This window comes from Narcine bancroftii, chromosome 1 (assembly GCF_036971445.1).
Source record: "Narcine bancroftii isolate sNarBan1 chromosome 1, sNarBan1.hap1, whole genome shotgun sequence".
NCBI classification, from domain to species: domain Eukaryota; kingdom Metazoa; phylum Chordata; class Chondrichthyes; order Torpediniformes; family Narcinidae; genus Narcine; species Narcine bancroftii.
The window spans coordinates 57,006,789-57,018,492 of NC_091469.1; the positions used below are offsets into that span (position 1 = coordinate 57,006,789).

Sequence of the window (11,704 nt, forward strand, 5' to 3'; positions counted from 1 at the left end):
TAATTTCCCAGTCTGCATCCAGTCTCTCTGATATAGTGGAGGCCACAAGGGGAGCAAAGGATGCAGTAGATGACCCCTGGAGATTCACAAGTGTTTCTTTACTTGGAAGGTCTGTTTAGGCCTCAAATGGTGGTTAGGGAGGTGGTGTGAGCACAAATGTAGCAATTCTTGCTGTCACAGGGGTAAGTACCAAGGGAACAATTGGTGGGATGGGAGGAACAGACAAGTCAAAAAGGAAGTGGTCCCTGCAGAGAGAGGGGAAGATATGACTGGTGGTGGGATCACGTAGTAGGTGGCAAAAAATGACACATTGGATGCAAAGGCTGGAGGGGTGGTTGGTGATGACAAGGGGAATCCTGCCCTTGTGTGTGGGGGCTAGGGAAGATGAGCCAGTAATAGAAGCTATGCAGGTGAGGGCAGAGTTGATAGTAGTAGAAGAAAGTATTTTGAAGGCGAACATCTCAGATTCTCCTGCATGGAAGACCTCATTCTAGGAGCAGATGCAATGGAGATGGAGGAATTGCAAGAAGGTAATGGAATCCTTACAGGGTATGAAGAGGTGTAGTCAAATAGTTGATAGGTTTGTAGAAAATGCCAGTTGAGATTTTGTCCCCAGAGATCAAGAAAGGGGAAAGTGTTGCTAGAGATGGACCAAGTGAATTTGATGTCATGATGGATGTTGGCAGCAAAGTGGATAAGGTCAATGAACCTTAGCTGCCTGAGGAAACATTAATGTAGTCGTCAATGAAGTGGAGGTAAAGTTGAGGAGTCTTGCCTGTGTAGGACTGTAGCATGATTGCTACACATGGCAAACAAAAAGGCAAGCATTGCTGGGGCCATGCAGGTACCGAGGGCCAACTCTGACTTGGAGAAAGTTGAAGGAGTCAAAGGAGGTTATTGAGGGTGAGGACAAGTTCTGCCAGCCAGAGGAGGGTGGTGGTGGTGAGGGAAAGGAGATAGGTCTGTTTTTGAGAAATAAATGAAGGGCTTTGGGGGCCTTTGATATTTTGGTGGTGGGGAGGGGGGCAGGTTGTGGGGGACAGGTTGTGGGGGAAGAGAATGACAATGTATAGTGATTGAATTAAATGGTGAAGATGAGGTGGTCAAGAGGACTTGGAGGTATCATGGATGTAGTGGGGAGGGAGAATTGACAAATCAGAGTTGAGGTAAGCAGATACCAGTTTGTTTGGGGAGGAACACTGGCAACAATCAGTCTACCGAGACATTCGGGTTTATGGATCTTGGCTGGGAGGTAGAACCCGAATGCAGGGATGGGAAACAAAGGTTAGAGGCTGTGGAAGCGAGATAACCAGAAGTGTGAGTTCAGAGAGACCGCTAGCGATTGTGATGTTTTTTGGTAGGAGCAAATAGGTGTCCAAGAGCTGTTTGTCTGATCTTGGCCAGATAGAGGTCAGAGCGCCAGATCGCAATAGGACCATCCTCATCTGAGGGTTTGATAGAGAGGTTGAGATTGGTGCAGAAAGAGTGGAGGGCAGAATATTCAGAGGTGGTGAGAATGGAATAAGTGAGGGGAGTGGTGAAGTTGAGAGTTGATTAGAAAAGGAAAAAAATCAGTTTGAATGAAACACTTGCATTCACCTACAATACACTTAACTTACTTATGGCAATATAATTTACTTCATCAATTTGATTTTTTTTTAAAGTAACATCTTGCAATTTTCAAAAATGTGCAAAATTAAGCATTGCAAAATAAATCAAATTGGTAAGAAATACAAAAACACATTGAAGGAATTAGATAGAGCATGGGACAAACATGAAAAATGAACTGAAACAAAGTGGGTGACATGCCTTTGAATAGTTCAAAAGGACAGATTGATAGTTCATAAATTTCAGAGTAGCAAAGTCCTGGATGTTCAACTAAGTTTTAAACATGCACTTTGCTAATCTGTTAGCAGGAACTTTATTGGATGTATTGTTGGCACCTTCCACTCAAATTGGAACTTAAATAATGGCTTATTTTTGGCAAAACACTGCAAGGATCTTTTCTTTTCACCACCTTCTCACACTCCTCCCTCTTCTTCTCTCTCCACCCCCCTCCCCCCTCAAACACTTGCACTTCTGAGATGCACATTCTTTGAAGCCAGTCATATTTCTTGAACAATCTTTTCTTTAAATATTGGTTAGGCAGCCTCAAGAGAAAAAAGGCAATATGATTATTTACCTGGCTGTTTTGACAGGAAGGGCCTCATACAAATGTTTCTGTTAAGTCTACTTACGGCATTTGTTGGGTTCATCACTCCGATCTTTACAATCCCATTTATGGTTACAGACTTTAGTTATAGCAATACATTCTCCACTCTGACATTTGAATTCATTTGGATTTGTACAGTCTAAATTAAAAATATATCAATATTAAAACTTGCAGTCTCTCAAGTATCCAGAGTTTAATAAAGTTTTAAATTCACACATATCACAAAACAATGGACTTGCCATTCTTGCAGTGAACTTCATCAGAAGCATCAGAGCAGTCTGCAAATCCATCACATTTCTTGGTTTCAGGGATGCATCTGCCATCACCACATCTTAAGTGATCTGATCGACATGTCACATGAGCTAAAATTCAATCAAATACTGTATTAATCGAGAAATAACATTGATAGAAACCTTGCAGCGGCTACTACAGTAGATGCTACTAAATAAAGGCAAACACACAAAGGTAGTCAACTCAAGACTGGTTTATTGCAGACATACACAGACCTTTTATTCCCTACCTTTTAATAAGCTCGTTAGTGAACAGCTGCAGGTCCACAGGACCAGCAGGTTAAACCCACGAACCATTAGCACCCCGCCCTTTAGGCAGGGGCTTCATCTGATCCACTCGCTGTACTTTGACCCCCAGCACTGCTAGCCCGCCATGTGTCAGGCAAATCTGAACTGATGGTGGCGGTTCGCCATTCTGCACTGTGTGCCCGCTACAAACTTATCTTCAAGTTGAAATTCATAATTTGTTTTACAATAACATGAGTAGGCTATCGGATCCAGCAAGTCTGCTCTACAATTTGATAGGATCATGGTACAACTGGTTGTGTACTCAGTTCCATTTATCTGTTTGTTCCCCATAGTCTTTTATTCCCTTATTTTTAAATCTGACATACATTCAACGACAGCCTCTACTGCTTCCTTGGGCAGAGAAATCCATAGATACACTACTCTCTGGAAGAAGCAGTTCTTTAACTGCCTTAAATCTACTCCCCTGAATCTTGAAGTTATATGCTCAGTTTCAGTCTCCTGTGCCAACTTCTGCTTCATCTTATCCACAAGATTTAAAAATATCCAGCATCTTTACAACATCTCATTCTCATCCTTCTGAAATCCATCCACACAAGAGGACACCTTCATTTTTTAAAAGGAACCAGTTGAACCTCCATTGCACCACCCCAAAAGACAGTACACCCTTCTCAAGGCCAGAGTTGTGGACAATACTCCAGGAACAGCCTCACTATTACCCTCTACAGTTGCAGCAGAATCTCCCTCTTCTCAAATTCAATCCCTCCAGCAATAAAGTGCAACCTACATACCAAAATTTTGAGATTCATGCACTAAACATTCCCATGTCTCTTTACACAAGATGCTGCAATTTTATTTTCACCCTTTAAAGTCTGATTTACTAGTATTCATTCCAAATAGCATGATCTCATTTACCTTAATTGTTCTTCATCTGCTAGTTCCTTTCCCACTTACTTGATTTACACGCTGGAGATTATGTTCTCTACACATTTTTTTTTAAATTCAGTTCAGTGTCACCAGCAAATCTGGATGTATTGCACTCAGTCCCCTCAAAATCACGTATAATCAAGGTCAATTACATGCCCAAAACTGATCCCTGGAGCATCCCAGAAACCGGAAATACTTTTATCCCAACTTGTTCCTTCTATTGATCAACTCATTTTCTTTCCATGGTATTACCCCAAATTTTGTGCGTCCTTATCTGATGCAGCAGCTTATTGAAAACATTTGGAAATTTAAGTATACCATATCCACCTGTCCCCATCTACCATTGATTGTTACATCCTCAAAGAACAATTAGTTAAATTTATTTGCCATGTTTGCCAGAGTGGAAAGAACATTTGAAAAACATTGGACTAGAGGATTTGAGTGACAGGGAAAGGTTAAATAGGCTGGGATTTTATTCCTTAGAGTGAGAGAGACGGAGGGAAAATCTTTGAAGTTTAGAAAAATCATGAAACATTGATAAATCAAATGCTGAGTCTTTTTCCTAGGATAGAAGATTCGAGAACGAGAGTGCATAGATTGAAGTTGAGAGGGGAAGATTTAGGAGGGACTGCAATGCATTTCTTTCCACACACACACACACACACACACACACACACACACACACACACACACACACACACACACACACACACACACACACACACACACACACACACACACACACACACACACACACACACACACACACACACACACACACACACACACACACACACACACACACACACACACACACACACACACACACACACACACACACACACACACACACACACACACACACACACACACACACACACACACACACACACACACACACACACACACACACACACACCACACACACACAGAAGCAGGCACAACGATATTAGAAAGACAATTGGACAGGAGGAGCATGGACAAATGTAAGAGTGGGATTAGCCCAGAATGCCAACTTGGTCTGCAAGGACTAGATGGGCAAAGAGCTAGTTCCATGTTGTATGACTATTAATTCCACATGTCCACTGACAAGTGGATTGGTGTCTAAACCTACGAAACATCCATTTCAAAAGTTATAATACTTGGCCATTAAGCACAATTTAAAAGCAAATCTTGCTCATCTTTTGGTAGCACAATTGAATTGCCTAGAGACAAATCCAAATACCAGACAGATAACCACATTCCAACAGGTCTGACTTTCAGTTACTTACAGCAATTAACTTCATCACTTCCATCTTCACAGTCTCCATCTCCATCACAGTGCCAATACTGATTGATGCATTCACCAGAAGCGCACAGGAACTCATTGGGAGAGCAAGTTACACGCGGAATGCTTTGCCCACAAACTTCTGGAGATTCATCAGAGCGGTCATCACAATCAACGTCGTTGTCGCAGAACCAGCTCAAGGAGATGCACTCAGAACTCTTGCACTGAAACTCGTGACTGCCGCAAGAATGAGGAACACAGCCTTTTTCATCGCTTCCATCCCCACAGTCATCTTTACCATTGCAGATAAATATCCTGGAAACACATTTACCATTGGAGCAAGTGAACTCAAATATACTGCAAGTGGAAGGGCCTGAGGGGGGGAAAAAAAAGTAGAATAGGCTTATCACGAGCAACTGCCATCATGGGGAAGTAATCATTCCTTTGCCACTATGGTTCATGTTACCAAAAGATTGTGCATTCCAATGCATTAAACAACTATTGGTTTCTGTGGTGTTTCTAATGGAGAGAATCCCATTTATAGAAATTGAACTATTGCACCTTATTGCCACACAATCAAAATCTGTTTAGAATTCATGTTATTACAAGGTCAAATTCAATACATTTAAAAGATAGGATGCTGGAAAATGTTCATATCCAAAATGAGATTTGTGGAAGTATTAGATCAATTTTCAAGCCACAATTCAAATAAGAACATGTCAATGTTCCTTGATTTGCAGCAGTCCAACCTACTGTGAACTACTATACAGTTTTGTTTAAAAATTGAAATATTAAATAGTCAATAAGATCAGTGCATATTAATCATTGGATAAAATACAAATCTATCACTTCTTCCCTTTCCTTAAAGGACAAGCTTGATTTTAATACAATTTTGACCAGTCTTCAGATTTAACCCAGACTACCTGTTTAAAAAAAAACTATTATGTGGCAGAGTATTTTGAGGTGACCGAGGAGGAATTTCCACAGACACACACAGACACACACAGACACACACAGACACACACAGACACACACAGACACACACAGACACACACAGACACACACAGACACACACAGACACACACAGACACACACAGACACACACAGACACACACAGACACACACAGACACACACAGACACACACAGACACACACAGACACACACAGACACACACAGACACACACAGACACACACAGACACACACAGACACACACAGACACACACAGACACACACAGACACACACAGACACACACAGACACACACAGACACACACAGACACACACAGACACACACAGACACAATTTTTGCAGGACTTTTGCAGGGTGCTTTTTGCAGAAAGAGCAACCAAGGTGCAGAATACAGCTGGCCTGGGAGGGCATGTGATCTTTGCAGGCAGATGGAAAACAGTTTTGCTCTCAGAGAGGGAGGGAGTGAAACAGAGGGAGAAGGAGAGACAGAAATCAGTTCCATAGGGACAAGCTGGCAAAATTTGGAAGGCTGCCTGGTCAAAGGAGAAGACTGGCGGTCTGAACTGTGACCTGAAAGAAGGAGGATCACCTGGAGATCCCTGAAGGGGGCAAGTTTTGTCAGCAAGACTGATTGAGAAAGAACTATTTGTGGATGTCCTGGAAAAGGAACCTCTCTGAAAACCAGCAAGAACCCTCCTGAGTGGTTACCATTTGCCTGTCAAGCACCAAAGCCTGGTGAACTTTTTTAATGCTAACTTCTGTGCACAATACAAGAATTGCCTGCAACCAGTGAGATTGGACTGTAATCCAAAGAACTTTTCTAATCTTAAATATACATTACACACACTTGCGCTTAGTATTGGGGGGGGGGGGGGGAATTAAGAGGGTTAGGTAGGTTAAGTAATAAGTTAAAGTTTAATTCTGTTTTCTTGTTCAATTATAATTAAACACTATTTTGTTTAAGTAACCCTGTGTTGTGGTACATATCTATTGCTGCTGGTTTTGGGGGTCCTCTGGACTCCGTAACATCTTACATACCACAGTTCTCTTCATCACTGCCATTCTCACAGTCCTTTCCTCCATCACATTTCCAGGAAGCAGGAATACATTGAGTGCCAGGGCCACAGCTGATTTCATTGAAATGGCATTTCCTCAGGTCTGAAAAAAAAAAAAAAAAAAATTGCAGCAGGTCAGATACATCATATATTGGGACTTGAATCCTGTAACCAAGTATTCAGTAACAGAATAAAACAAAAGTTTGGGTGCAAATTTAACTTGGCTTAGCATTTCAATTTTACTGCTAAAAGGGAAAGCGTTTCCCTGAATACATCACTAAATTTGGCATGTAGATACAGCAAATAATTAGAAAGGCAAAGAATCCATGGGCTTTGGAGAAGAGTGAATTTCTTGCTCTAATTATGTGCAACTCTTTCAAGATTATATCTGGAATATTGTAAAACATCAACCAACAATATGTTTGTGATAGTGTACATAGCACAAATCCTGCAGATCAAATCTTGTCATACAATGAAAATTAAACAGACCTAAAATAGAGTTTAGGTACTGGAGTGACTTTCCCATTGGCCAAAAATATCTAAATGCAGGAATGAGGAGCCTCTCCCACCCTGCCCTCTTTCCTATTGTGAAAGTTGGAATTCTGTACCTCAGGAGGAGCATGGAGGTTCAACTGCCAAGTGTATGCAAGTCACCAGGATCTTTAGTGAAGGTAATCCAAGGATACCTTGTATTCCATCTCTGCAGTCTCCAACCAGATTTTGCCTTCTCAAATTTTTGTTAACCCCCTCCTCCAGTTTCTCCCTTTCCCTACCAATCTCCCACACCCTTCCCTTTTAAGAGGGACCTTTCTTAGGCCTCAGACTTTCATACGCTTGGTAGTTCAGCCTCCATACCCCTTTGAAGAAGAGAATACCAACATTCACCCCAGCTATTTTTGCTTCTATCCTGCTACCTGTATCCACCTATCCCCTCTTACTTGTTAGCCTGTGCTCCTCCTACTCTCCTTTTTAAATTAAGGCATCTGTCTGTTTTTCTACATTCCTGAGGGGATCAAACCTGAAAAGTTGACTTTTTTTTTTAATAAATATTTCTTATGGAGCTTCTCTAACATTTTTATGTATTGTTCAAATGAGGAGACTGTTTCACAATAATGGACATTTAAAAAAAATGATTTGCAAAGGGGAGTAAATCTCTTGGAGAGTTGGATATTAGATTATTGGATCCATGAAGCAGACATTGTTAACTTTTGAAAACCAAGGAATTGAAAAAATCTGGCAGAGAGTTGAGGCAAATCACACAAAATCATATGGAATGGCAGGAGAGGCTCGAGGGCCAGTTTTTATAATCTTGGGTGCAACAAGGTTAGAAAGCTTCCATTATACTCACGACAGACTTCTGGACTTTCATCTGACCCATCTTCACAGTCAGGTGTACCATCACATTGCCATTTACTGATCACACATTGGCCGCTGTGGCACACAAAATCAGAAGTTCCACAAGTGGTCTGAACTGTGAATACCAATGTACACGATTGAAATAGCAAGATTGAACCTCTAATCCATTTGCTTCTCCACACAAATACCCTAATCTACATTCTATAATGTTTAAACAACTTGGTTCATGGAAGAGAGAACTCCCAATAATAATTTTACATACCAGTTCTAATTGTGCCAAGACATCAGCTCCAAGTTTTAAGATGAATCTTTTTGAAAATGTTATTTATTGATCATAATAAATCATACAATAAATATATGAATAAATAAATAGTATTTTACCCGATATAACCCCCCCACCCCAACCCCCATCTAAACTACCCCAAAAGAAAGAAAGAAGAGAATAGAAGAGGAGATTGAATAACACCTTCAATTATTGCCATGGTTTGGGGCAACACCATCAATTGTGGGGAAAAACTACTACAAATTCATATATGGGCTCCAAGTTTTAACAAAGAAGGAATTGTGGCGGCTCACCACAAAGGCAGGTGAACCTGCCCTGCTTGTAAGCCACACAGTGGGGTAACTGGCTAAAATGGCACCATCGGGGGGTTTCCCTTCCAGCACAGGGCTCAGAAACCTGCACTGGGGACCACATGATGTCCGGGTGATGTCAGTGCCCTCCCGTGCGTTTCTCAGCCAGGTCCGGGCTAGGAGTACAAGTGGAGCCCAGCAGCCTGCAATAAACTAGTCTGCTCACTGAGCTCAACCCATCCAGTTGTGTGTTATTGCAGGAACAGTGTAGCCACCGCTACAGAATTATTATGCAAATTATGTTATATTTTCCAATGGGGGGGAAAAAATATCTAATTTCCAAATACCATCATTGAATACTCAAATTAGTCTCTTTTTTTCACCCCCAAGGAATTGCCAAACATTTGAGCCACAACCAATACAAATATCAAACACAATTTGAAACTTATCCAATTTTAATTATAAACTCAATTTCTTAATATAAACCCAGTAAAAGTAACATAGGATCCAGTGAAATTTTCAATTTAAATATAGTTTCTATTCAATTTAAATATAATTCTATTCCAAGAAGCTTTCACCCTCCCACATGACGAAGTAGAACGTAAAAAAGAACCAACTGGTTTATGGCATCCAAAACACAAATCAGAAGAAATAAACATTTCCTTAATTTCTCCAGGCTCAAGTACAACAGATGAAGAAAATTATAATAAACCAATCTATAATCTTACATTCACAATTTTAGTCATACTATCCTCACACAAGGTCATCCAATCACCCTGAGAAATAGATATGGATTTTCCAATTTTAATTTAGAAAAGATGCATCATTAAAAAAACTTGAATACCAGAGGTGTAGTGACTTGAAGTTTAATTGGTCCTGTTTAGATATGGCCAAGGAGTGGGAAAAAAAAAAGGTAAGAGTTGAGAACCACTGCTCCACACCCAACTGCTACAGAAATATTTTGGTGGAGAAAAATTGTCATTGGCCCATTTCCTTTGGAGCTATGAAATGAGACAATTAAGTATGATTAAAACAGTGGTTTTCAAACTTGTTTTTTCCACTCAAATACCACCTTAAGCAATCCTTTATTGAGCACCTATGCCATAGGGATTATTTAAAGTAGTATGAGAGTGGAAAGAAAAAAAGTTAAAAACCACTGCTCATTATTTTGTATTACAATTCCTTGCTCAATAATCCAGGTCAAAGTATTGCAAAGATCAAGACAAGGAGACAAGTATTCTAATTTTATTTTTACCACAACATCTTTCACTGCCCTTGAGAATACATCCTCCCTTCCACCTCCCTCAATTATGTTTAAACGTGTACATTAATTCACATCATGATCCATTACTTACCACATCCAATTTCATCACTTCCGTCAATACAGTCATCATCCCCATCACATTTCCACAGTAATGGAACACAACGTTCATTCTTGCACTGAAATTGTGATGCATTACAGGAAGTCGTTAAGCCTTAAGTAAATGCAAGAGAAATTGTTATGCAAGTCAGCTTTGCATTTATTGTCAAAATCATACTTAGCGGATAACATTCATCAATGATTTTAAGTAACAGTAAAACCAAATTCTTGAAAGAATTACCTGTTTTTTTTTTAAATAAAGCTTATGGATTCCATGAGATTCAGAGGCAATAAAATGTCCATTCAGAGTTTAACTTTTGGCTCGTAAACAAAAAGGGAGTTGCAACCTTCAAATTGGATTAAACCTTACCAAAGTTAGCAAAACACACCCTTGGGAACACAAGTCTGGTCTAGGTTATCGCAGGAGGGAATCAAACCTACATTTTCCAGCCCAATGAAGTAGAGTTGCCTTTTTGCTACAAAGCACGTTTACGTTGTCCAGAGCCACAACAGTGATGTCAAGTTAATCATAGTTATTGAACTCTTACTTGGATGGTACAAAAGGAAACCATTTTAAAAATACATGTGTTAATGAATTGCATATCTAATCTACTATTGAACTCTGTTCGAGAAGTTCTTGATTAGCCAATCCAAATTGAAACTGTTCCAGAAACTTTAAGTGGCCCACTGATAAATTATGTACTTCACAAGTGCAGCAAAAACTGTTAGCAATAGAAAGCATCCAATTCGCTAAAACAAAATACACAAAACTGCTGGAAAACTACCGATGTCGAAAAAAAAGTTTGACTTTTGGTTACAGAAACTTTTGACTGAAATCTCAGATACCCAAGTTGAGAAGATATTTAAAAAAAAATATCAAGTTGAATTCTTTCAGAAAATACTTTGATTTTATTTTAAAGAAAACTTTCTAAAACCAATCGTTTTCCAGCCTGCATCTAAACCACCCACAGAGGAGATGGAAAATATTGGGTGTGTGTATACACAAAGATTAGAGAAATGCAGATAATAAAATAAAACTTCAATTAAGCTTTAAAAAGAACCTAACAAAATAAGTTTTTAAATTATGTTTGCGCCTTACTTGGGGATAGGAGAATCAAAACGTTGTCGACTTTTTCTTGGCTTCAACAAAACTGAATGTTCTACTAATTTTGTTAGCCTCGAAGTAGAACTTCTCCAGACTAATTCCCAATTTCACAGACCAGAAAGAAATGACTCACCGTTTACCAACCTGGCCACATTTAAATTTGCTACCAGCTGCAGCAACAAACTTAAACGAAAGGGGATCATAGCTCTGCTTTAGTGGAAAGCAGGCATCCAAACCTGCCAGGAATAGCAATCCGTCCTTCACCACCCAATGGTATCACCGCACTTGCTGCGACCAATTCCTCTTATCCCCATTTCCTCGACTATCCGACCAACTGATTGGC

At 40.0% G+C, this 11,704-nt stretch overlaps 1 protein-coding gene across 3 annotated transcripts in view; it reads right to left on the reverse strand.

Moving 5' to 3' along the window:
* The window catches only part of LOC138758514 (low-density lipoprotein receptor-related protein 1-like), a 54,718-nt gene extending 43,040 nt beyond the window's left edge, over positions 1 to 11,678 (reverse strand). For 2 of the 3 annotated variants that reach the window (XM_069927531.1, XM_069927521.1), the window contains exons 1-7: positions 11,495 to 11,672; positions 10,252 to 10,371; positions 8,316 to 8,438; positions 6,951 to 7,070; positions 4,947 to 5,315; positions 2,452 to 2,574; positions 2,238 to 2,351 (exon numbers count right to left, since the gene is read on the reverse strand). In XM_069927531.1, coding sequence (XP_069783632.1) covers positions 2,238 to 2,351; positions 2,452 to 2,574; positions 4,947 to 5,315; positions 6,951 to 7,070; positions 8,316 to 8,438; positions 10,252 to 10,371; positions 11,495 to 11,564 — 1,039 coding nt within the window. In that variant the 5' untranslated portion in view covers positions 11,565 to 11,672. Of the gene's footprint in view, positions 1 to 2,237; positions 2,352 to 2,451; positions 2,575 to 4,946; positions 5,316 to 6,950; positions 7,071 to 8,315; positions 8,439 to 10,251; positions 10,372 to 11,494 lie in introns of all 3 variants that reach the window. The other variant, XM_069927539.1, reaches the window with a different exon arrangement.
* Positions 11,679 to 11,704: the final 26 nt, after the last annotated feature.